Source organism: Trachurus japonicus, chromosome 8 (genome assembly GCF_045865225.1).
Source record: "Trachurus japonicus isolate A0001 chromosome 8, Traja_1.0".
Taxonomy (NCBI): Eukaryota; Metazoa; Chordata; class Actinopteri; order Carangiformes; family Carangidae; genus Trachurus; species Trachurus japonicus.
In genome coordinates this window covers 17,756,110-17,782,416 of record NC_140914.1, presented here as the reverse complement: position 1 = coordinate 17,782,416, position 26,307 = coordinate 17,756,110, and the positions used below count along the sequence as shown (strand labels likewise).

The 26,307-nt window shown below is 42.4% G+C and overlaps 1 protein-coding gene across 1 annotated transcript in view; it reads left to right on the top strand.

Annotated features, from left to right (window-relative positions):
* The window catches only part of LOC146983011 (rho GTPase-activating protein 23-like), a 49,232-nt gene extending 27,804 nt beyond the window's left edge, over window positions 1-21,428 (top strand). The window contains 17 exon segments of the mRNA XM_085784344.1: window positions 5,318-5,476; window positions 7,174-7,285; window positions 7,453-7,492; window positions 8,348-8,485; window positions 9,737-10,048; window positions 10,154-10,215; window positions 11,013-11,131; window positions 11,383-11,501; window positions 12,289-12,441; window positions 12,554-12,632; window positions 12,747-12,820; window positions 13,744-13,833; window positions 14,030-14,155; window positions 14,244-14,285; window positions 15,321-15,414; window positions 19,013-19,044; window positions 19,956-21,428. Of these exon segments, the coding sequence (XP_085640470.1) occupies window positions 5,318-5,476; window positions 7,174-7,285; window positions 7,453-7,492; window positions 8,348-8,485; window positions 9,737-10,048; window positions 10,154-10,215; window positions 11,013-11,131; window positions 11,383-11,501; window positions 12,289-12,441; window positions 12,554-12,632; window positions 12,747-12,820; window positions 13,744-13,833; window positions 14,030-14,155; window positions 14,244-14,285; window positions 15,321-15,414; window positions 19,013-19,044; window positions 19,956-21,428 (3,224 nt within the window).
* Window positions 21,429-26,307: the final 4,879 nt, after the last annotated feature.

The window sequence follows — 26,307 nt, the reverse complement described above, 5'->3', positions numbered from 1 at the left end:
GCCAGGCAACACATAAACATTTCCTACTAGCTAACTAGCTACAAGCTACCGAGCTGGTTCCAGTGCTGGTTCTGGTTCTGGTTCTGGTTCTGGTTCTGGTTCTGAGCCCGTGTCTGATTAGCACCGGAGCAACAGGACCAGCGTGAAGACATACAGAGACGTTATCGATACCGTATTACATTTGTTTATCTGCTATGTAATCAATATAAACACAGTTGAAGCTAAGTAGCCTAGCTGAGCTGCGTGGCTAACAACAGCTAACGCTAATATCAAAACACATCGCTGTCAAAACGTAGTTGCCGCCGTAGTTTCAGCCGGGTTTAGGCTGAGAATTATGGCCAATTAGACGGACCAGGTCAGGTCCAGGTTTTATTTTTCCAGTCCATTTATAACTGTAGTAGGCAGAGGCAAAGGTAGATGTTTGTATTAAAGGTCCATACAGTATGGTAGATGTTTGTATTAAAGGTCCATACAGTATAAAGGTAGATGTTTGTGTTAAAGCTCCATACAGTATAAAGGTAGATGTTTGTATTAAAGCTCCATACAGTATAAAGGTAGATGTTTGTATTAAAGCTCCATACAGTATAAAGGTAGATGAGATAGTATAAAGTAGATGATTAAAGCTCCATACAGTATAAAGGTAGATGTTTGTATTAAAGCTCCATACAGTATAAAGGTAGATGTTTGAGTTAAAGCTCCATACAGTATAAAGGTAGATGTTTGTGTTAAAGCTCCATACAGTATAAAGGTAGATGTTAGAGTTAAAGGTCCATACAGTATAAAGGTAGATGTTTGTATTAAAGCTCCATACGGTATAAAGGTAGATGTTTGTGTTAAAGCTCCATACAGTAGGAGGTAGATGTCCATGTGTAGTGTGATTATAAAGCAGCTCTAGGTTCTATATTAATACTGTGAAAGTATCAAAGCCTCAGTCCACAGAGAAATGCACACAGCCTGTATTCAGAAACTGAGCCTTGAAACCAGCCGTCAGGACTTCCTGTCACTTTGTGATGTCACAACAAAGCCCCGCCCCCTCACCACCTGGACCCACCATCCAACCAGAAACTTGCAGGATTTTGGTTATGGTTTCTCTGAGTGTTTTATTCTGAAATCTGCTCTATATTTTTTATCGGATTAGCCAATCAGGAGAGAGGAGGCTCAGAGAGGCCTCCTTTCTTCTGATTGGCCGACACCGACCTAGAGCTCCAGAGAGAAGCTGAAAGAGAGAGAGGAGATGGAAAACTACACTGAGAAGGATCAAGAAAAATATGGAGCTTTAACTTTAACTTTGAAATAACTCCCGTCTCTTCTTTTTTTTAATCGACCAATCAGATAAAAACAACAACAGTATTTTAATTAGCAGGGTTGGATTGATCAGTGATCGATGAGTTTCCGTAGCTTCAGTCTTTCCTCTCTCTGTGTTCATGACTGTGTACAGAGGTGTCGATGGGAGGGAGCTGAGCTGGGTCATGTCCCAGCCTGTCCTCCCCCCTTTCCTCCCTCCCCCTTTCTCTCCCTCTCCCTCTCTCTCTCACATTCCTCGTCTCTTCACCTGAATTAAACGAAACCTCTCAGTCGGAGCTGCAGGTCCCGACACGTTTAATGACCATAAACTGAAACTAGGCTAGTTTCTCCTCCTCCTCTTCTCCTTCTTCCTCTTTATCTTCTTCTATTTCTTCTTTATCTTCTTCTCTTCATCCCTTCATTCATCCCTCCCTTTCTCTCTCTTTCTCTTGCTCTTATCGTCCTGAGTGCAGATACATCAGTGTTTGGAGTTTCAGCTCATTCAGTCAGTCAACCCCCCCTCGTCTTCAATGCTGCCATTGTACTGGATCAAGGGGTGTGTGTGCGTGTGTGTGTCTGTGTGTGTGTGAGGCTTCAGTGTGTGTGTGTGTGTGTGTGTGTGTGTGTGTCTTTACTGTCTGGACCCTGAACGCATCACACCAGGACCAGGACCTTCTCTTCTTGTCTCTGTCTCCTGAGGCCATTGGGCTTCTTGTCCCTGCAGCTCGTCTCACAGGCACTGCCCTGATAGTTTATTAATCAATCATGACACTTGTTCATTAAGTCGTTCCAGATGTCTCTTCTTCCTTCATCGTAGAGCGACATTTTAGTCTCAAGTGCTGAGAATTTGTGGAATTTAGTCCGACTCTCAAACTTAAGAATAAAATCTATTTATGAACTTCCTCCAGTCTAAGACTCACTGCTGCTCCTCCTCCAGATGTTTCAGAGACTCCAGAGGTTCCTCAGTGGAGGAGATGAGACTGAGCAGACAGAGCAGGTTTCATCCCTGTCACTGAGTCATCATCTTACCAATAATGTTAACTCTGAATTAATGAACTCGAAATATTAGGAAACATTTATCTTTGATTCATTCCTGATGTATATATTTAGTATTATTTTGTAGATTTATGATGGTTGAATACACACTCCCATTGGCCATTTAACTATTCACTGAAACATTTCTATATCCTTAGATAATCATCAGCACTTTGGTCCACTGGGTTTTTAAAGTGCTTTATAAATAAAGTTGCTATGGTGTGGTATAAGGATTTCATTCAGCGTTATAAGTTTGGAGGTGACCTCATCTAAAATTCAGTTTACAGCCCATAGTACGGTGGTAACTCAGCTCAGATCAGTCCTACACTTCACTAAAAGTCTGAGTAAGATGCTTGATAACTAAGTTTTAACTGCAGTTTTCAGCCAAGAGTTTTTTTTACTCATATAACTCGACTCCTAAAAACTCTAAGTCGTTTTTAGGAGTCATTCTAAGAAGCTTGATAAATAAGGCCCCTGGTCTCTAGTCTTTAGTCTTTAGTCTCTAGATCTCTGTTGGTTCTGGTCTTTGGTCCCTGTGCTGGTCTCTGTTGGTTCTGGTCTTTCTGCTGGTCTCTGTTGGTTCTGGTCTTTCTGCTGGTCTCTGTTGGTTCTGGTCTATCTGACTTCTGGTCTCTGGTCTCTCTGCTGGTCTCTGGTCTCTCCGGCTCCGGCTGCCTCCTTAATGACGGCCTTTGTTAAACCGCAGCTCGTCTATTTCTGTGCGGCTGTAAACAGATTCTTTCTCTCAGACCGGGAATGTTTCTGTGTCATGAGAGAGAGGGAGAGATGGAGGGAGAGACGGAGAGAGAGAGAGAGAGAGAGAGAGAAAAGAAGAAGAGAAGAGAAAGAAAAAAAAGTAAAAGACTGAGAGGAAAAGGAAACAGTGAGACAGACCTTTTTACAGTCTATGAGACAGACCCGATCCTGATCCTGGAGCAGAGTGAGGAGCTGCTGCCTCCTGCTGGACACTGGACATTATGACATCATTCACTAATATAACACATGACCATATACAGTAGTGTCCGTGATGGGTAACACTTTACTTGAATAGGTATTCATAAGATTGACATAAAACTGTCATAACCATGACATAACAGCTGTCATAAACACCAATGAAAACTTTTGACAGCTGTCGTTAAGTGTCATTCGGTAAGTTATTTCACTTTTAATGCAAAGTTGACATTGTTTGAGATGTTTTTGTTCTGACAACTTGACATAAAGACAATTTAAACTGTCATAGCAGACCTAATTGCCAAACTTTAAAAATTATGTCAATTTCTCATAACAAGGACATCTCAAATAATGTCAACTTTGCATCAAAAGTGACATAACTTACCGAATGACACTAAACGACAGCTGTCATAAGTATTCACTGATGTTTATGACAGCTGTTATGTCATGGTTATGACAGTGTTATGTCAATCTTATGAATACCTATTCAAGTAAAGTGATGTCTTTCAGAATGATGTCACATAATATAAACATCCTCTATAAATTCATAACATATATAAAGGAATATTAAAATATGTTTAGGTTCGGCCTTAAAATAATGTTTCCAGCCTCATTGCCATGGTAGAAAAATGGTTAATAGGATGAATGGTGCTGCCGCTGCAGCCTGAGCCGGGTCGCGTCGGCTGAAACTGCACTATGTAACTTCCCTGCACGGGTACGAAACACCGCTTATTGACGATGTCCTCGGTGCAGCTCTGCAGTAAACTACTGGAAAAACAAACAAACAAATCAATGTAAATCAGCATAAACAGGTGAAAGTCCTGTTTTCCTACAGTGTTGTGTGGATCATGAACACGACACGAACATGTTGTTGTATGTTTCTCTAGTCTGGTGGAATCGACCAATGAGAGGACAGCATTTCTGACATCTTATCGATCAATAGATATTATTATTGATACTATTGTGTATTGATCCATAAACATATGATCAGGGTTCATGGTTGATACCGAACTCACAAACTCGCACGTTAGATTTACATGTGACAAATGTGGAGGCGGCTTCAGTGAAGGAAGTGTGTGTGTGTCAGTGTGTGTGTGTGTGTGTGTGTTTCACATCCTTTTGTAAAAGTTCAAACTGTTTTTCAACCTAAAAAGTCTTTTTTCCTGTGGATTAGTGAAGTTCCTGAACGCCTCTCTGCACTCGTTCTCCAGCATCCCTCCATCCCTGCTCCTTCTTTCTTTCTTTCTTTCCCCCTTTTCCCTTTCTCTCTCTCCCCCTTTCTCTCCCCCTCTCTCTCCTCCCTTTCTCTCGCCTCCCTTTTTCTCTCCATCTCTCTCTCCCCCTTTCTCTGCTCCTTCTCTCTCCCATCTCTCTCCCCCTTTCTCCCCCTCTCTCTCCCTTTCTCTCCCCCACTCTCTCTCCCCTTTCTCCCCACTTTCTCTCCCTCTCTCCCCCCTTTCTCTCCCTCTCTCTCCCACTCTATCTCCCCTTTCTCTCCCCCCCCCCCTCTCTCTCCTTTCTCACCCTCTCTCTCCCACTCTGTCTCCTCCTTTTCTCTCTCTCTCTCCCCCTTTCTCTCTCTGGTTGTGACAGTTTCTCCTCATTTTGTAGTTTTCATGCAGAAGTGAAACCTCCAGTGTGTGTGTGTGTGTGTTGTGTATCTACTGATTGACTCACTGACCCGTTGTCATGGCAACAGCAGGACACTCAGCAGGTACTCAGGTTTTTTCTCAGACGGCGACGGACGTGTCACCAGGTTTGATTCCCGCCGGGGACCGAGGACGCTGTGTTGAAGTTTGTGTCTCTGACCTGCAGCTTCCTCCTCCTCCTCCTCTCGAACACCTAACCTATCCCTCTCTTTTTTCTCCTCCTTCTCTTCCTCCTCCTCCTCCTCCTTAAACTCGTCTCCTCCTTCCTTATCTAACCGCTGCTCTTCCTCCTCCTCCTCCTCCTCCTCCTCCTCCTCCTCCTCCTCTCTAACACCTAACCTATCCCTCTCTTTTTTCTCCTCCTCTCCTCCTCCTCCTCTCCTCCCCCCCTCCCACAGATGAGCCGACCAGCCCCGGCGCTGACTTGCGTGCGCGCCACGTGCCGGCGTCCTCCGTGGTTTCCAGCGGCATGAGTTCGGCGCCCCCCGTTGTCGCCAGCCCCGCCTCCCCCACCTTCCACTTCCCCCCCAACACTCGGCTCTTCTCACACGACTGCAGTGAGTGCCCCCCCCCCTCCCTCCCCCTCCGTGCATGCAGCAGCAGTGAAGCGTCAGATCTTCACTTCCTCTCGTCTCTGTCGTCGTTGTCGTTGTTTTTGTTTTTGCCGCTTTTGATGAAATCGAAATGAGAATGTGCACGGTTTACAAAAACTTAAAGGGATACTCCGGTGTAAGTTCTAATGCACCAATTAATCAAAGATATAAGATATAAGTGAAGTTTGCAGTGATACATCAATTAAAGGAATAAACAGCAAATCAATAAAAAAGAAATAGGCTATGTGTCATTAATGAGTGTTGATGATATGGATAGGGAAGTGATTGATTTTATACAATATCCCATTTGAAGATGATTCATATACGTTTTTCAGTGACTAAATGAGTTGCTCTTTCAAGATTAGTTAAAGTATCGATGAGTCTCAGATTCTTTCTGAATTATTTTTTAAGACACATTTACAGTTTTTAAGACACATTTACAGTTTTTAAGACACATTTACAGTTTTTCTCTTTTGTAGTCTAATTTTTTGTAGTGGGTATTCTGCTTTATAGGTGGGTATAAACTGTTCATACTTGTATCACTGGTGGCTCTCAAACTTTTTTACATCAAAGACCCCAGATTTGACACAAATTAGACCACGGACCCCCATTGGACAAAATTTTGAAGCAAACACCAGAAATACACAAACAATGTATACGTTTAAGTTAGGCGTACATTTTTGAAAGATTATAGAGAAATTTCTGGAAAAAAGTGGTACAATTTCTCAAAAAAAGTTGAAACATTTCTAAAAAAAAAAATAAAAAAAGTAAAACGTTTTTTCAAAAATTGAGAAAAAACTGGTAAAATTTCCCAGACGAATTCTAGAAAAAGCGAAAAAGTGGTAAGATTTCGCAAAAAAAAATGTTGAAAAATGTGGTACAATTTCTTGATAAAATTATAACAAGTAAAAAAGAGAAATTGAGAAGAAACTGGTAAAATTTCTCAAAAGAAAAATAGGAAAAGTGGTAAAATTTTCAAAAAAAAAAAAAGAAAAGTCAAAAAATAATAAAGTTAAAAAATTCTAGGAAAAAGTTGGGGACCCCCTGTCTGTGGTAGACAAACCTGCTCTCTGGAGGCGTGTGGGTTAAACTCACACCGGAGTATCCCTTTAATGAAATGTAAATGAGAGTCTGCATGGTTCAAACACTTGGATATGATTCTTGTGTCAAACTCTGAAGTGTTTGCATGACGCTGCGTTTTGTAGTTTGCATGACGCTGCGTTTTGTAGTTTGCATGACGCTGCGTTTTGTAGTTTGCATGAAAATTACTAGTTTTTGTTTCTTCCGCATGAAGCAGTGAATCTATAAAACTTTTAGATCAGTTTCACTCTGCTCGTCCAGACGCACGCCGTCCTGTCACTGATGCATGTGAGTGTTCACTGCACGACAGCCCCCCCCCCCACTCCCCCCTCACCCACTCTCCACTACAGCTCATCTCCCCCACCGCCCCCCCCCCCACTCACCCACTCACCCACTCACCCACTCACCTCCACCTGCTTCTTCCTCCCTCCCTCTCCTAATCCAACACCGTCCACTCTGGTGATTGGCATTACATCAACATCCTGTCTTTCTCTCTGTCTCCGTTCTTCCTCTTTCTCTCTCTCTCTCTCTCTCTCTCCATCTCTCCATCTCTCTCTCTCATTCATCCCCTCATCGAGCAGGCAGTATTAAATCCAGTCGCCGTTCCTCCTATCTTCTAGCCATCACCACCGAGCGCTCCAAGTCATGTGACGAAGGACTGAACACGTTCAGAGAAGAAGGACGAGTCTTCTCGTGAGTATCATCTATCTATCTATCTATCTATCTATCTATCTATCTATCTATCTATCTATCTATCTATCTATCTATCTATCTATCTATCTATCTATCTATCTATCTATCTATCTATCTATCTAATCAGTGTGAATCCAGATGTTAAGACAGATGTTCTTCTCCTTCAGGAGGCTTCCAAAGAGAGTGAAGAGTTTCTTCACTGACGGGGTGAGTTCATCATCTGATAATCAATATATACTGTATATATGTTATTTTTATTTTTATTTTTTTACAGTAATGAGATCAATCATGTTCGACTTTATCCAACAAATCTGATGAAAACGTAAAGTTTTTGTTCGACACATTAATGATGTCAGACCTACAGTCATGAGAAAGAATTAGGACACGTTTGTTTTTTACTTGGACATACGGATATTTAATATAAATAATAAATAAATAAATAATAAAGTAATATAACTAAACAGTTAAAACTAAAGAAAATACTTCAAAAATTCAAAAAAACAACAACAAAAAAACAAGAAGCAATTTTTGGTGAAGAATAAATCTAAAAATGGCTAAAAAGTCCCAAACCAATTGGCTGACGTTCACCAGAGAGGACGTAGACACAGAGCAGGACGTCTAGAATAAAGTTCTCTGGACACATGAGTCTGAAACTGAATTATTTGGACACTAGAACAGACGATATGTTCGCTGTAATAGGGTGTCCTAATATGATCATAACTGTATTTGTGAATATAAATATGTAATATAAATTAATTTCCCTTTTTGGATTAATAAAGTCATTCCTATTCTTATTCTTATTGTTGTGTTTATTCTCATGTGTCATGAGGCCGATCACAGGTTGTCGTTGTAACGAGCAGTTTCTCTGTAAACTCTCAGTTTCCCTTCGTTTTTTTTCTTTGCCTTTGGAAACTGAGACTTTTCACAGTTCTGCTTTAACTCTGCTCCTCAAACCGTCGAGTCGACTCGTTTCACCTGAGACGAGCGGCCGCCGCCTGCAGCAGAGGAGCCGGAGAGGTTTTAACAGGTGTGTGTGTGTGTGTGTGTGTGTGTGTGTCTCAGTCTCTGGACAACCTGGGGACGGCCGAGGAGGTTCGGTCCAAACGCCACTCGACCTCGGAGCTGGGGAACATCAGCTACAGCGACGTGAGGAGGGAGGGCTGGCTGCACTTCAAACAGATCCTCACAGAGAAGGGGAAGGTGAGTCCCATCATCAATCTATCACTTTATTATCTATATTATCAAAGCGTTACTGTTGCACGACAAGATCCACCATCATCACACTTCCACTTTATGTAAATGTAAAGACGCTCCGACAGTGAGGGAGTTATCAATGAAACAACAGAACAATTAATCAAAGATATCAATAAGTTAAGTTTGCAGTGTATCATCAATTAAAGGAATAAACAGCAAATAAAAAAGAAACATGTGTCATTGATAAATATGGATAGAGATATCCTATTTGAAGATGATTCATATACGTTTTTCAGTGACTAAATGATTCGCTCCTTCAAAATAAGACAAAACCTTCATCAGGATTTTCACAATTAAAGTCCCGCTGAGTCACAGATTCTTTCTGAATTATTATTTTTAACACATTTACAGTTTTTCTCAGTTGCTTTGGTGCATTTCTCACATCACTATTAACATTTGCACAACAGTTAGTGCATTTCTCAAAACAATTAGTACAAACTGCAAAACTGCAAAACATAGTGGATAACCTGTAACCTAAATTCATGCAAAACCGCTGATGCGCTTTGCCTTCAGGGACAGTTTTTCATCAAGCAGTCTCTGTATTTCCCTCTAAAACAACTCTGTCTGGTAACGTTGTGTTATTATCTCATAGCGTGGTGAATGTGCAGGTCACAACTTGTCCACCAGAGCGTTGTGGAGTTGTTGGATTGCGTATTTGATGAGTTTGATGCAGGGAAACCAAGAAATCCCACTATTAGCCTCCGTAGCGTAGCTCTGAGCAGCTCACGGCTCTGCTCCGCTGTTCTAAAAATAGCTTGCACCGACAATTAAAGGTAACGAACCTACTGCTATGACTATAGGGATTATAGGGCAATGGGTCAGTTTGCCAAAATGTTGAACTATCCCTTTAATTCTGATCTGAGAAAACTGTAAAGGCAAAGTTGATATCTTCATTTGATGGAAGAAGCCACGCCTCCTCCACTTCACATCAGCAAAGATGTTTTCCAGTGTGAGATGAGATAATAAAATTACATTGGAACAAAGATCGTATTGGAATTAAAGGAGAAATTAATTGTGGATATTGATCCTTATCCTGTGATTTATCTGTGTTTGTTTTATTCTGATAAAAACTCGTCAGAAGAGAAGAGAAGGTCCTGATCAATAACTTATCGTTCACAATATTCAGTGTTTGATAAAGACAGATTTGTCCTCTGACCCCTGAACGCATCACGTCTCTCTCCGCCCGTCCCTCCGCAGAAGGTCGGCAGCGGCATGCGTCCATGGAAACGGGTCTTCTCGGTCCTGCGCTCCCATTCGCTGTTCCTCTACAAGGACAAGAGGGAGGCGGTGCTTCGCGGCGCCACGATCGGCGGCGGCGCGGAGGAGGACGAGCAGCCAATCAGCATCCGCGGCTGCCTGGTGGACATCGCCTACAGCGAGACCAAGAGGAAACACGCGCTGCGTCTCACCACGCAGGACTTCTGCGAGTACCTGCTGCAGGCCGAGGACCGCGAGGACATGCTGGACTGGATCAAGGTCATCAGGGAGAACAGCAAGACGGACAGCGAGGTCAGAGCGCAGCCGGCCGTCGCACCTGTCGCATCCTCACGGTCTGTCTGTTTGTGTTGAACAGGATGTGTGTGTTAATAAAGTTTTAATGTTCATGTGCTGCAGGAGCTCGGCTTCTCCAGACAGGCGCTCATCAACAAGAAGCTCAACGACTACAGGAAGCAAAGGTCAGTCAAAGGCCAATTTATTTACTTCATGTGTCACATATTGTGTTGGTCATAATACAGAACAGATTGTATTGTATTGTATTGTATTGTATTGTATTGTATTTTATTAGCACATAAAAGATACTGTATATAAAACTGCATATTAAAAAGTAGAACAACAACAACAAAAAAAACATACAAAGTATACAGTAGATAAAGCAAATGTGCCGGAGAAACTCAAAAAAACCCTGAGGGCTTGTCAAGTGGTCCTCCTAAAGATAAACATTCAACATAAATTTAATTTACAGAATTAAAAAAATAACATAAAACAATTAAAAAGAGAGAAAATCAGTATTGTGTGAAAATTCAAGATAAATGTTCAACATACATTTGTAAGGATAAGCAATATAAATTTATAAAGATAAACATTTAAGATAAAAATGTTCTCCAATGTAAAAATGGGTTGTGTTACATAAACATTTTTAATTTCGCTCCCCAATTTCTTTTTGTGCCCCCAAATAGGTTACTTTAGGCGCGCTCCTTGGGAAAAATGTTATGGTAGAGCCCTCGCTACCGCAAATGCTCAATAAAATGCTCCCGACACTTCATTGTGCTTTATTGAATGTATTTTCAACTACAAACAACTTATATATTGCAATCAATTTCTAAGTTTGTGACTCCGCATTTCTTTTGTACGTTTTTATTTGTCATGATAGGTCTTAAATTTCATCCATAATGGTCTTAAAAAGGTCTTAAATGTGAGCTGGTGAAACCAGCAGAGACCCTGTGTGACCACTGTCTCTGTCTCTCCCCTACAGTCCCACAGGAAGTAAACCTGACTCCTCCCCCCGGCTGCCTCGTATGAAGCCTCCCTTCCTGCTCGCCAAGACGGACAACGCCGCCGGAGCGCCGCGCTCGCCAAAACCAGAGGGCAAAGGTCAGAGAGAGGAGGAGATGGATGGATAGATAGATAGATAGATAGATAGATAGATAGATAGATAGATAGATAGATAGATAGATAGATAGATAGATAGATAGATAGATAGATAGATAGATAGATATTTCAAACCAGAATTTTCAGAATAAAAGCCTGACAAAGGCAAAAGTAAAATATAAAACAGGTGCATGATGACATTAGTATTAATCAGACTGATTGATAAACGTGTGTGTGTGTGTGTGTGTGTCCAGACGAGAGCAGCCCGCCCAAGTCTCCGTGGGGCATCAACATCATGAAGAAGACGAAGAAGGCGGGGCCTAAGGCCTTCGGCGTGCGGCTGGAGGAGTGTCAGCCGGGCGCCAACAACAAGGTCAGAGCTCAGCACATCCACTGCAAAAACTCTAATATCTTTACCAAGAAGATTTGTCTTATTTCTAGTCAAAATGTCATTTCTAGTCAAAACAAATCTTATTATACTTAAAATAAGACTCATCACATTAAAAAGTAGCTTGTTTTTAGACACTTTTTTACTTCTTTCAAGCAAATTTTCACTCGAAATAAGTAGAAAAATCTGATAGTGGAGCAAGTTTTTCTTCCTTATTACAAGCACAACAAACTTCCTTTCACTGGCAGATTTTTCTACTTATTTCAAGTGAAAATTAGTTTGAAACAAGATGATCATGATGAACATGATCTAAAAACAAGTTCATTTTTAGGTGATGAGTCTTATTTTCTTGTCACTACTATGTTTCATCATATTTAATATTTTGAAATAGAGTATAATACTGGTGTTGATAGTAAGCCAATGTAATTATAACAACAGAGAGGGGCAGGTACTATAAGTTGTTCTTCATCCTGCTCCTTTTCATTCATGGTGACAATGTGTACGTTATGTAAATGTATGTGCAACCATCTAGAATGTATACCATGAATGGAATAAATCAAAATGAATGAATGAATGAAAGAGTTTAGTTTTGGCTAGAAACAAGACATTTTGTCAAGAAATAAGACAAATATTCTTGGAAAGATTTTGAGTTTTTGCAGTGCAGACCTGTATGTGTGTGTGTGTGTGTGTTGGTTCTGACCCGTGTGTGTGTGTGTGTGTGTGTGTGTTGGTTCTGACCCGTGTGTGTGTGTGTGTGTGTGTTGTTGTCCAGTTCGTCCCTCTGATCGTGGAGATCTGCTGCGGCCTGGTGGAGGACATGGGGCTGGAGTACACCGGCATCTACCGCGTCCCCGGCAACAACGCCATGGTGTCGCTGCTGCAGGAGCAGCTCAACAAGGGCGTCGACATCAACCCCGCAGAGGAGGTCACACACACACACACACACACATTTATACACACATTTATACACACACACACACACACACAGGGGGACGTCCACTGACCTTTGACCTCTTGTCTCCTCCTGTCGTCCTCAGAAGTGGCAGGATCTCAACGTCGTCAGCAGTTTACTCAAATCCTTCTTCAGGAAACTCCCCGAGCCGCTCTTCACTAACGGTGAGCGCACACACACACACACACACACACACACACACACACACACACACACACCATCACGTCAGATGTGTTTAGTTTAATTGAATTGAATTTAACGTTCCTGTTTCTTCTCAGACAAATACAACGACTTCATCGACGCCAATCGGATGGAAAACGCATCAGACAGATTGAAAACCATGAAGAAGCTGGTTCGTCTTTGTTTTGTTTATAATATAATCTGTAATGACCATGACAATGATAATAACTTTATTTATAAAGGACAGTAGTACAATATATGTAGACAGACTTGCTGTATGAATGTGTGTTTGATGGTTCTGGCTATAATAACTCTTTTCTTGCATCAGGAGCAAACTGACTAAAAATAACAGAAAGTTTTAGTTTTTTAACTGAATTTTTATTTTGTTTTTTATCAACAACAATATAATGTATACACACATTATTATACACATTATCATACAATAACATTTGTTTCCCTTTGCACATTGTCTTTATACACATTCAAATATTGGTAAAGAAAACAACATAAAAAGTTACATAAATGAATAAATTAAAAAAAGAAACGTGCACAGTGCAGGTCCAGAAAAGGGAAACAGATAAAACTTAGACAGGAAGTCCACAAGGTTTCTATTGTTCAGTAAAAATAGATCTTTAATGAATAGAACATGACATTTGCTCCAGAACCTTTTTGGATCCACATGTTATGTTATATTATGTAATATTATATTAAATTATGTTATATTTACAACGGAGTATTAGGGCCACATTGACAAATAAAAAAATCTTTGAGAATAAAGTCATAAATTTACGACTTTATTATCGTAATGTTATGACTTTTTTCTCGTAGGGAATGCACAATGTTATTCTCGTAAATTTACAACTTTATTCTCATAAATTTTCATCTTTATTCTCGTAAATTTATGACTTTATTCTCGAAGTCTGTGTTTTGTTTTGTTTTTCTCAATGTGGCCCTAATACTCTAATACTCGTCGTATATATTATATTAGATTAAATTATGTTATATTATATTATATTGTTTTATGTTATATTATATTATATTATATTGTATTATGTTATCTTATCTTATCTTATATCATGTGTTTCTGTGCCATAGATCCGAGATCTCCCAGATCACTACTACCACACACTCAAGTTCCTGGTTTGTCACCTGAAGACTGTGGCCGACAGCTCGGACAAGAACAAGGTGAGACAGAGCTGCTGCTGCTGATGAAGATGATGAAGATGATGATGATGATGATGATGATGATGATGATGATGATGATGATGATGATGATGATGATGATGATGATGATGATGATGATGATGATGATGATGATGATGATGATGATGATGATGATGATGATGATGATGATGATGATGTCATCTCTCTCTCGGTGCAGATGGAGCCTCGTAACCTGGCTCTGGTGTTCGGGCCGACGCTGGTGCGGACGTCGGAGGACAACATGAAGGACATGGTCACACACATGCCCGACCGCTACAAGATAGTAGAGACGCTCATCCAGCATGTGAGAGAACACACACACACTCACACACACACACACACACACACACTGGTACAGTCACTCATGTCTCTCTCTCTCTGTGTTTCCGTAGTGCAACTGGTTTTTCACTGAGGAGCTGGACAAGGACGAGAAGGTCAGTGTCCCGTAAAACTTTATCTAAATGTCCACATTGTGTTAATATTCCATAAAAAAAAAAAAAATATATATATATATATATATATATATATATATATATATATATAATTTAACATCCAGCAGTTAAAAACCTGACAAACTTAAAACGTATTATTGATTGAGCAATGTAGCTTTCACAGAGTGTTTGAAATGACATGAGAAAGTTAAATAAAATGTGGAGGAAGTGAAACCTCGACATGAAACAGTTGCTGTGACGTTGTACTGTAATTGTTTGTGGGAAAGAAAATTGTGGGTAAAAAAAGGTGAGAAGTGTTGTTTGAAGAACCGTTGATCTGAAAGATATGGAGGATGTTAAGGTTACAAAACTGAACAACAGAGGCAGAGATTTAAAGATACAGATCTGCAGGAGGAGCAACAGGACGACAGTTTAAAGTGTCTTTTAACATATTTTAAAGAAATATGAATTAAATTAAAGTCATAAAAACCTCAGATCAGAGCTGTACAAAGACAAAACAAAGAAAAATGATGTCAAACGTTTTCACAAACTCACAAATAATTTATTTATGAACAAGGTTTTTATTTTTTATTATTATCATTAATAATAATTGATTATGCCAGTAGACTTTTTTAATCATGAGCCATTGGCTTCTCTTAACTTCTATAATCATGTGATAGTGTCTCTCCTTCCTTTTTTTAAATCCTATTTTAGACCTTGCTACTTTTACTCACTTTAATGGGTTGCGCAATGTTGTTATTGTTATTGTGTATGATGCGTGTGTGTGGTCTTGTGCGGTCTTCTGTCTGTAACAATGTAATTTCCTACAAAGGATTAACAAAGGATTAATAAAGTATCTTTAACTTTAACTTATTATTTAGAAAGTCTCTTTCAGAATTAAAAACAATTGTATCAGAGAAAAAAAACAAGAAATGACAATAATAATGATATTATAGGTTCATTAATGACTGATAACGTGTCCTGAACCTTACAATAATAAAACAATAAGCAGTAAAAACCCCTTTGTGTCTCGTCCAGACGCCGGTGGACACGGAGGACGTCCAGCCCGCCCCCAACATCGACCACCTGCTGTCCAACATCGGCCGGACGGCGCTGCTGGGAGAGGCCTCAGGTGAGGGCGCCGCTGCCGTTGCCGTGGCCGCCATCGCTGACCGAGCTGTGACTGGAAGTGAAAGTAGAAGTGAAAGCTGCTTCTGTTGAGTGGACGTAGGAAATCCCCCTTTAGAGCGTCACAGTTTAAACAGTTCAATTCAGTTCAGTTCAGACAACCTCATTTATCCCAGCGCTCATTCGTTCACACATCAGATAGTCGACACAAACTGTCAAGAAAACATTAAAGAGATAGTTCAACATTTTGGCAAATTGGCCCATTGCCATAATCCCCTACAGTCATAGCAGTAGGTTCGTTACCTTTAATTGTCGGTGCAAGCTATTTTTAGAACGGCGGAGCAGAGCCATGAGCTGCTCAGAGCTACACTACGGAGGCTCATTATGGGATTTCTTGGTTTCCCTCATCAAACTCATCAAATACACAATCCAACAACTCCACAACATCTGTTACCAGACAGAGTTGTTTTAGAGGGAAATACAGAGACTGCTTGATGAAAAACTGTCCCTGAAGGCAACGTGCATCAGCAGTTTTGCATGAATTTACCTCTAAAACAACTCTGTCTGGTAACGTTGTGTTATTATCTCATTGCGTGGTGAATGTGCAGGTCACAACTTGTCCACCAGAGCGTTGTGGAGTTGTTGGATTGTGTATTTGATGAGTTTGATGAGGGAAACCAAGAAATCCCATGAGCCTCCGTAGCGTAGCTCTGAGCAGCTCACGGCTCTGCTCCGCCGTTCTAAAAATAGCTTGCACCGACAATTAAAGGTAACAAACCTACTGCTAAAACTAGAGGGTTATGGCAATGGGCCAATTTGCCAAAATGTTGAACTAACCCTTTAAGAGTATGGGACGGAGTCAAGAACTATATAAATACGTATACAAGACGTAAACAGCTGAGACTCCAAGTTCATCCTCAGTAACAACACAAACTAGTCTCGGAGCTTTTTGAGATTCATCGTCGGACGGCAGAATTTCCTACTCTCCAGCAGAAACTGGAACGCAGCATAAGAGACAAAGTGTTTGATGATGCGTTGGTTAGTGTGTGTATGTGTGTGTGTGTGTGTGTGTGTGTGTGATAGTGTGCGACACTTTTCTCCCCTCTGCTGACTTCTTTTTCTTCTTCTTCTTGTCCCTCCATGTTGCTCATCTTTTTACTTTCTCTGCGTTTTCTGCGTTTCCTTCTCCTAGCTGAGCCTGTGGAGCAGCCGCTGCGGTAGGACGGGACCCTGTGTGTGTGTGTGTGTGTGTGTGTGTGTGTGTGTGTGCGTGCATCATGCATCGTGCTGTAAAAGTGACATTGTGTATGTGTGTTTGTCAGAGACAGTCAGTGGTGGTGACGGTTTATGTGTCTGTGGTGTTTCATCATACGGTGGCCCTGAAGGCTCAAACCACTGCAGCTTCAGAAAACACATGTAAAGATACACAGCAGGAAGTGTTTCTGGGGACACGATAAAGCGAGGAACCGGTCCGGGGCCTTTAGTTGTTCTTCTTCCTGGGCCTGTCCCAATATGCACACTTGATCATACTTACACACTTGGCCACTTGGCGTGTGCATTCATGTTCTTAGTGTCAGTGCTCAGTGTGTCTCATTTCTCCGGGGCGCGCTTGATTTTCACTTTACCCACACTTAAGGTAAGACCGCATCCGAGCGGTATTTGGCCAAGTATAAATCCCACAATGCACCACGGTGAAGTCCGCCGTCACCGGGAAACCAGGAAATGCGATTGAATTAATCTCAATAAAATGAAATTAACTTTCTATCTCATAATTAGGACTTTTTAATGTCATATTTTATATTCATCATGCTCTGTTCATGTTTTTATTTTATGTTTTTTCGTTTTTCTTGTTTGTTGTATTTACTTACAGAGTTGGGCTTACACATTTATGATCTGAATTTTGCGCATAGAGACACTTTAGGAGTAGATGAGACTGTGATCCAGCAGCACTGTTTATTAAAACTGTTGCTGTGCTGTGTGTGTGTGTGTGTGTGTGTGTGTGTGTATGTGTCGTAGTTGTGCTACTGTGCTTATGGCACAGGCTGCACTTGTCAAGTTTGTCCCGATTGCTTTTAAATATCCCTCCACACGCTTGGCCACTTAGTCCATGCTTGAACACTATATGCAAATATACGTTCCGCCGGCAAAACATCAGTGTGTGTGTAACCAAGCGCACTGAGCCAAGTGTGGAGGAATGGGACAGCGCCATAGACTTTAGAAGTCGTGCAGACAGCTTCCTGTTAGTGAGTCTGACAACAAGCTGAGTCTGTTTGGTTTATTAGAACGTTGATATCATGTTAGCTTAGCATTAGCCTTCAGCCTGGTCCCTCACTGTATTGTGTCCTCCAGAAACAGAAACACTTCCTGTTGAGTTGGGAGTTTTTGTACATGAGAGACAACGACTCCACCCCCCCACCCCTCCTCCTTCATAAACGTGTGTGTGTGCGTGTGTGTGTGTGTGTGTGTGTTTCTTCTCATTCTGTGGGTTATTTCTGCTTTCACTCCTCCCACTGCTTCCTCCTTCATGACTGACTGATGTCATCAGTGTTTCCATGATGTCATCAGTGTGTGCTGTGATTTCCTAATGCTCATAAACCAAACATACCCCCCCCCCCCTCCTCATCATTGTTCCTCCTCCTCCTCTGTAAACCGGTGCTGTAGCAGCAGTTTGTTCCTGCAGAGTCTCCGGCTGCAGCAGCTGCAGCTGCAGCGCCACCTGGAGGACGGAGACAGAGTTCAGTGTCTGTCTCCGTCCTCGACCTGCCGCCTCTGGCTCTGCATCAACACACTGCTGCTGCTGCTGTGGGTGTGGGTGTGTGTGTGTGTGTGTGGGAGGGGTTATCAGGGTCAGAGGTCACAGAGGACGACGACTTCCTGTAGTTTTGTAGGTTTTTTTTTTTTTTTTTTCCGGTGCATTCAACAGAACAAAATAACTTGGGCTGAAGAGGCATCGGCTGAAGCTGCAGCTTCTTTTGCCTTCTACACTATTTAAAAGCAAGAAAGTTGCATAACAGAACAAGATAATGAGATAACACAATTTAAACATTTATTTTTTAAACTAAACTCAGAAGAATAAATAACATTATCTAACCAAGAGCTTACAATTTATCAAGTTTATACCTCATGTACATACATACACATGTGTGTTGATATCCACATATATACATACATACAGTACATAGCGATGGACTGGACTATCCATCGCAGTACCAAGTACATTCGTTACTCATTAGTAATCAATGCATTTAAACTTGTGTATCATATTTTGGTTTTTATGTTTTATATTCATTGAATACTTTCGTTTTAAACAACATTTTAAATTTAGTGACTGATGCACACGTTGTTGATTCTTTATCAAGGTTATTCCATAAGTTTACTCCAATTACAGATAGGTGCATTTACCTTTTGTGTTGGTCCTTGCCTTTGATTTCTGTAGTTTATCACCTGGAACCAAAAGCAGAGATTCACTGTGAACTGGTCCTTTAAAGACAAAGTGACATCCCACTCTGACTCCCTGTGTGACCTCTGACCTCCTGTCATCGTGTCTCTGTGTCCGACTCACTCCTGTGTTTCTTATTTATTTTTATTTTCTTCCTCCTCAGACTCAACCAACAGTGACTCGGCCAAATCAAAGGTAACGTCTCGTCACACGCTGCTTTAAGAATAATATCAAAAATAGAAACATGGATTTGATCTTTATCAATAGAAAATGTTTGTTTTTATTAGTTGTTTTCTCTTGATGAGGTAAACGTCAGTTGTTCCTCCTCCTCAATACACATCCTGTTGTTTCTCCTCAAGAAAACACTGCACTTTCTAGAATAAAAAAGTCTTCTTAAAGGGATGGTTCAACATTTTGGCAAATTGGCCCATTGCCATAATCCCTATAGTCATAGCAGTGGGTTCGTTACCTTTAATTGTCGGTGAAAGCTATTTTTAGAACGGCGGAGCAGAGCCGTGAGCTGCTCAGAGCTACGCTACAGAGGCTCATGGGATTTCTTGGTTTCCCTCATCAAACTCATCAAATACACAATCCAACAACTCCACAACGCTCTGGTGGACAAGTTGTGACCCGCACATTCACCACGCTATGAGATAATAACGCAACGTTACCAGACAGGGTTGTTTTAGAGGGAAATTCAGAGACTGCTTGATGAAAAACTGTCCCTGAAGGCAACGCGCATCAGCGGTTTTGCATGAATTAACCTCTAAAACAACTCTGTCTGGTAACGTTGTGTTATTATCTCATAACGTGGTGAATGTGCAGGTCACAACTTGTCCACCAGAGCGTTGTGGAGTTGTTGGATTGTGTATTTGATGAGTTTGATGAGTTGGGAAACCAAGAAATCCCATAATGAGCCTCCGTGGCGTAGCTCTGAGCAGCTCGCGGCTCTGCTCCGCCGTTCTAAAAACAGCTTGCACCAACAATTAAAGGTAACGAACCTACTGCTATGACTGTAGGGATTATGGCAATGGGCCAATTTGCCAAAATGTTGAACTATCCCTTTAATAATAATAATAATGATTATTGATCCTCCTCCTCCTCAGGGCTCGTGGGGCTCGAAGAAGGACCTGAGAGCCAAAGACTTCCTGACTCTGTCCATCATGTCCGCCGTCACCGGCCGCAAGCGCAGGAAGCGCCACAACGGGCGCCGCGTGGGCAGCAGCACCGACGACGACTCGGAGCACGAGCCAATCAAAGCCGGCGGACACCCGGGGGCGGAGGAAGAGGAAGAGGAGGAGGAGGAGGAGGAGGAGGCGGAGTTGTCGCCCGTCGGGGACGCCAACGCCACCGCCGCCGCTCCTCGGGCGGAGGGAGAGGAGGATGACGAAGAAGAGGAAGAAGGAGAAGAAGACGAAGAGGAGGAGGAAGACGCGGAAGTTGTAGAAAGCGCAGCGAAAGAGGTCGAAGAGACGACGGCGAGCGTTCCCAGCCGAGAGGAAGAGGAGGCGGGAGGAAGGCAGGAGGAGGAGGAGGAGGAGGCGCGGGCGGCGGCGGTGACGGTGGCGAAGGGGCCGCGGTGGCGAGCGCCGGAGGATTCGCGCTCCATCGTGTCCGGCTACTCGACGCTGTCGACGCTGGGGCGCAGCCTGGGCGGCGCCGACGACGCCGACGACGAGCACAGCGAGCTGGTGAGCGAGACGGACAACGAGAGCGGCTTCGCCTCGCGCTCGCTCACGCAGGAGCGGCCCAGCAAAAGCAAACAGACGGGGGCGGCCACGGCAACGACGACGACCGACACGACAACGACGCCATCGCCATCGCCACAGCAACAGCAGCCGCGCAGCTTCCTCTACTCACACTACAAAGGCGTGACGACGACGACGACACATCTGCTGGCTCCGCCCACGCCGCCGGACGCCGCGGAGAGGAGCGACGGCGGCGGTGCGCGCTCCACCACGCCGTCGTCCACGTCCTCGTCCAACGCCGCCGCCGCCGCCGGCCACCGGCTGCACCCGCGCCCGTCCTTCAACTCGCACCGGCTCATCCAGTGCGACACGCTCGCACGCAAGAAGCTGAAGGCCGAGAAGTCCAAGGCGCGTTCCCTCGACCTGCTGGAGCTGCCGGTCGCCGCGGTGATGACGTCGATGGCCGATGGCGAGCCGCGCTCCCCGAGGATCGTCGCCAAGCCAACGCCGCCAACGCCCCCGCCGCCGGCCAGCGAGGCGGCGTCCTTCACGCCGGCGGCGGGGCTGAAGTCGCGGCTGCGCGGCTCGGCCGACGACCTGCGCGGCGTCGGGCTGCGGGCGCCGCTGTCGCCGGAGACGCGGCGGAAGCGGCGGGCGTGGCGCCGGCACACGGTGGTGGCGTCGCCCACGGAGACGATGTCCGACAACAAGAGGCCCCCCCCCCTCCCCCTCGCCGTCACAGACTTCCCCCTGTCCCCCCTCACCTCCCCACAACCCACCGCCGCCAACCAGAAACAACCGGCCGCAGCCGCGTCGGCACGGGACGCCGCGGACGGAATCGAACAGGGACCGGCCGCTCGTCAGGCCTCCAGGTTCCACCAGTATCTGTGACACCTGGCAGCTCAACCCCCCCCGACTCCCTCCGACCCCCCCCTCAGAGTTATATATTGATCCAGTGATCGATCAGCTGATTGGAAACTAAAACAACTAAAGCATCATGTGACTTTTTATTTCTTAAAGGGATAGTAGCATTTTTTTTAAGTGGGGTTGTATGATCTACAAATAGCCCCAAAGTACTTTAATTGCAGTAGAAGACTCTCTGCACTCCTCCCGTTAGCAACGCCAGCCCATAGCCCTGCCCAGAGATTTACAACATACAGTGTTGTGAACAGACCCAAAGAAACGGCCTATTTTCGCGGCCTAAAAGAGGTTTTACCTGAAAAAAAATACACTTTGCACTTTGAAGGGCTGGATAAAATTATATCATAGCGAACAATGGAACTGTGTATTTTTTTTCAGGTAAAATAGGCCGTTTCTTTGGGTCTGTTCACAACACTGTATGTTGTAAATCTCTGGGAATTATATACTCGTTGCTAACGGGAGGAGTGCAGAGAGTCTTCTACTGCAATTAAAGTACTTAGGGGCTATTTGTAGGTCATACAACCCCACTTTAAAAAAAATGATACTATCCGTTTAAGTTTTAAATATTTTAAAAATAAAATAAAATCAGCTCCTGTTCAGTGATTAATTGATCTTTATTGATCAATATCAAGTGATTGAAACAATAACTACTTCCTGTTTAAAGCAGGTTGTTGACCAATAAGAACGTCTAATTGTAACTAATTATCTTTAATTAGCTACAACACGGAATTTCAAAATAAGGCCTCAGTGTTGATCATTGAATCGATGTATTGACGAACCGTTTCCTCCGTCAGCTGACAGGTGCAGCACAGGTACCGACACACAGCCCCTCCCCCCCTTTTTATTTTAATTTTTATTAATGAGCTCATTTGCATAATGACAGGTGAGAAGGGGGAGGGGGGGTCACTCCAGCGTTGCCAAAGCTTTTATTTTTTTAATTTAATTTTCTTCCTTTTTTTTCCTGTTTTGTGTGTTTTTGTAGAGACGATACAGAAACACACACACACACACACACACCATCAGTCAGTTACAGCCAAGAATAGAGCCCCCCCCCCCCACCAAGCCAAAGGGTTAAACCCAGTCAGAACCAGAAGCCCCTCCCCCCTCTGGTCCTGGACAGTATGGTGCTTCTTTCTTTACAAAGTGGAATTATTATTATTATTAATATTATTATTATTAATAAAAATGAAAAAAATCCAAGATGGAGGAAGAAGAAGAAGAAGAAGAAGAGACGAAGACGAAGATGAAACAGTTTGATGAGCGACCTCATCGTCTTCCTGTCGCTGTCTCTCTCGTCTCTCTCTTTGTTAATAATGTTCATGTGTTTTATTATTTTTTATTTTTTTGGCGCAACAACAACAACACGGCAGCAGGTGTGTCGTTGTTGAACTATTTTGTAACATTTGTACAAAGCCTTGTTAAGTTAACCTTGTAAATATAAATATTATGTTATCATATTTGTTTTTACTTTACTTTTTTTCTTTTTTTTTTAGTTCTTTTTTTATGGTTTACAAAAAAAAGTGCGTTAACAGGTGCACAGTCATTTCCTTCAAGACGTTACTTGAAATGTTTCCCTTAATTAATATATTCTTTTTTTTTTGTTTTATATTCTCTTTCTCGATATATATATTATATATATTATATTATATATATATTTTGTATTAAAGTTAAAAAAAAAAGTACCTTTATTGTGGTTTGAGCTCTGGGTGTACCTGTTCAGAGGAGACGAGATCGACTGCTCCTTATTCCTCCGATGGCCTTTTCTCTCTGATTCTCAGCACTGTGCAGAAACTAAACCTTTATTATTACGTAAATAACTCCACATGTAGCAGGAGTTCAACTAAAGATGGAATCTGGTTTTTATTATTATTATTATTATTATTATTATTATTATTATTATTATTATGACAGTTTATTGGAAGGTTTCCAGGCAGCTCGACCTCATTTCTCTGTTTTTCTAAACTGAGCTCAAGACAAAAATAAATATAAAAGTATGTTGGTGATGATGATGATGCAGGAGGAGGAGGAGGAGTACAAAACGTACTTGAGTACTGTACTTAAGTATATATCCAGAGGATTTGTACTTAACTTGAGTATTAGATTTCTTTGGTACTTATTACTCTTACTTGAATACATTTCCAAGACAAATATTTTTACTTTTACTCGAGTTAATTTCTAGGAAGGCTGAAAAGTACTCGTTACTTTCAGGTCTGCTCTTTTTTTTTTCTAAAATACTGTTGGACACAAGCTGTGTTTGTCAAAGAAGGAAACCCTGACCCCTAAAAGCAGCACATCATTATCATTCATTTAGAAAAAATTATAGTAATTCATTGATGTGAAAAATAAGAAATGTACTCTTACTTTTAAGTAAATTTAAAAGCATGTACTTTTGGATACTTAAGTACCTTTAAAAGCAAGTACTTTTTTACTCTTACTCGAGTAACATGTCGACTGAGCTACTGGAGTAAATTTTGACCTGTAGTATTTGTACTCCTACTCAAGTACTGGGGTTGAGTACTCTGTCCATCTCTTCCTCCTCCTCCTCCTCCTCCTCCACCTGTCCGTCAGTCGTTCAGACAGGAAACGGTACATTAGAGGAAAAAGTTAATGAACAATAAACTTATCCTGTTGTTGTTTTTATTATTATTATTATTAACTATAAAAACAAACAGGAAGCAGCAGAAATAAAATAATGATGATGATGATAATAATAAATGATAAATAAATTATAGTCTCGTCTTCTTACCTCAAGAGTTTTTCTACAAGTGCCTGATTTGTGGAATGTGTTTTTGTTCTGCGGTGCCAAGCTCGGTTCTTCTCGTCTCTGGGTCTCCTCCCTCCCTCTTCCTCCTCTTCCTCCCTCCTCCTCCTCTTCCTCCTCTTCCTGTGGTTGCTGGTCTGTAACTAAGGCACTGACCCAAAGATGTGTAGCTTACAATGAAAACTAATGAAATCCTAAAGAAGAAGCACACGTGAAGCCAAGGACCCGTCATCGTTGTCGTTGTCGACGACGACGACGACTCAGCTGCTTTTCCTTTAACAAACTGAGGCCTAGTGATCCACAGAGTGAATATGGTACACCTAATAACACCCCCACCTCCTCCTCCTCCTCCCCCTTTCCTCGCCCCGACACCTGATGATGTCTCCTTGTTGTATTTTAAAAAAGTCTTCTTTTGTACATACCATCTTTAATATGTAACATACTGTATTGTGTACATTTTGGAATTTGCTTTTTGAGTATAACTAATAATAATAATGATGAGAAGAAGAAAATGACTGGACTTCAATGACTTGTCCCCCCCCACCCCCTCCCCCCTCCCCTCTCTGAAACCAACCACCCCCTCATGGCTGTGTGCTTTAAAGCAAGGTTATATGATGTAAATAAACAGAATTATGTTTAAAAAAATCACACATCTTTGCATTTGTTATTGTTTTTTTGGGGGGAGGGATTGGAGGGGGGGGGGTTCACATTTTGCAGTAACTTTCAACAGCAGCTGGATGAGGATGACGACGCCCCCTAGAGGCTGCAGTGCAGACTGTAACTCTACAGAACTCACTGCATGTGACTAAACACATCTGGAGATAAAAAATGAAATAAAAACATCTACAGCAACTTCTCTACATGATAACCTCCTTAAAACCCTCCTGGGTCAAGGAAGGAAGGACGAAGGGAAAGAAGGAAGAAGTAAGGACGAAGGGAGGGAAGGAAGGACGAAGGGAAAGAAGGAAGAAGCCTGTGCATATTCTCATTTGACCAGGTCATAGTATCTCAAAGGAATTTTCAATTGAGAGAAAGAAGGAAGGACGAAGGGAAAGAAAGAAGGAAGGACGAACGGAAAGAAGGAAGGACAAAGGAAAAGAAAGAAGGGAGGACGAAGGGAACGATGGGAGGAAAGAAGGAAGGAAAGATGATGGAGGGAGGGAGGGAACAGATTGGGTCAAAAGAGAGAAAGGAAGCTAAGAAGGAAGGAAGGATAAAGGGATAGAAGGAAGGAAGGACAAAGGGAAAGAAATAAGGCAGGAAGGATGAAGGGAAAGAAGGACAAAAGGAACGATGGGATGAAAGAAGCTAGGGAAAAAGGAAAGAAGGAAGGGAGAAAGGAAGGATAAAGTGATAGAAGGAAGGAAGGACAAAGGGAAAGAAAGAAGGAAGGCAGGAAAGATGAAGGGAACGATGGGAGGAAAGAAGGAAGGGAAAAAGGAAGGAAAGATAGATGAAGGGATGGAACAGATTGGGTCAAAAAAGAAGGAAGAAGTAAGGATGAAGGGAAGGAAGGAAGGAGGAAGTGAACAGCTGTGACGTCATGAAGCTGCAGAATCTGATCAGATCTGGAGCTAAAAACAAAATAAAAACATCTACAGCAGCTTCTCTACATGATGACCTTCTTAAAAGAATAAAACTCATGCAGCATCATTTGTCTTGTGTAAAATGCAGAATAGAGTTGACTTCCAGTGCTTCTTCAACCCCCCCCCATAACCCCCCTAACCCCCATAACCCCCCCTCTACAGTCCACTGGTGTCTGCGGTTCAGATCCTCACAAGAACAGCTTTGTGATGATGTTCAGTCTGTTTCTACTGCTGTTGCTGCTACAGTCGCTCCTCGCTGCTACAGTCGCTGCTGCTGCTACAACAGTCGCTGCTGCTGCTGCTACAGTCGCTGCTGCTGCTGCTGCTGCTGCAGAGCTTCCTGTCTGAGCTGAGGCTTCACAACCAAACACACTGCAACTCAATTCAATGGGTTTTTTTATTTTATTTTATTTTATTTTAATTTTTATTTGAACTTATCTGTTAACACACAACTGTTAAAATGTCACTCTGGAATTGAGTTCTGAAAAACCAAAAAAAAAAA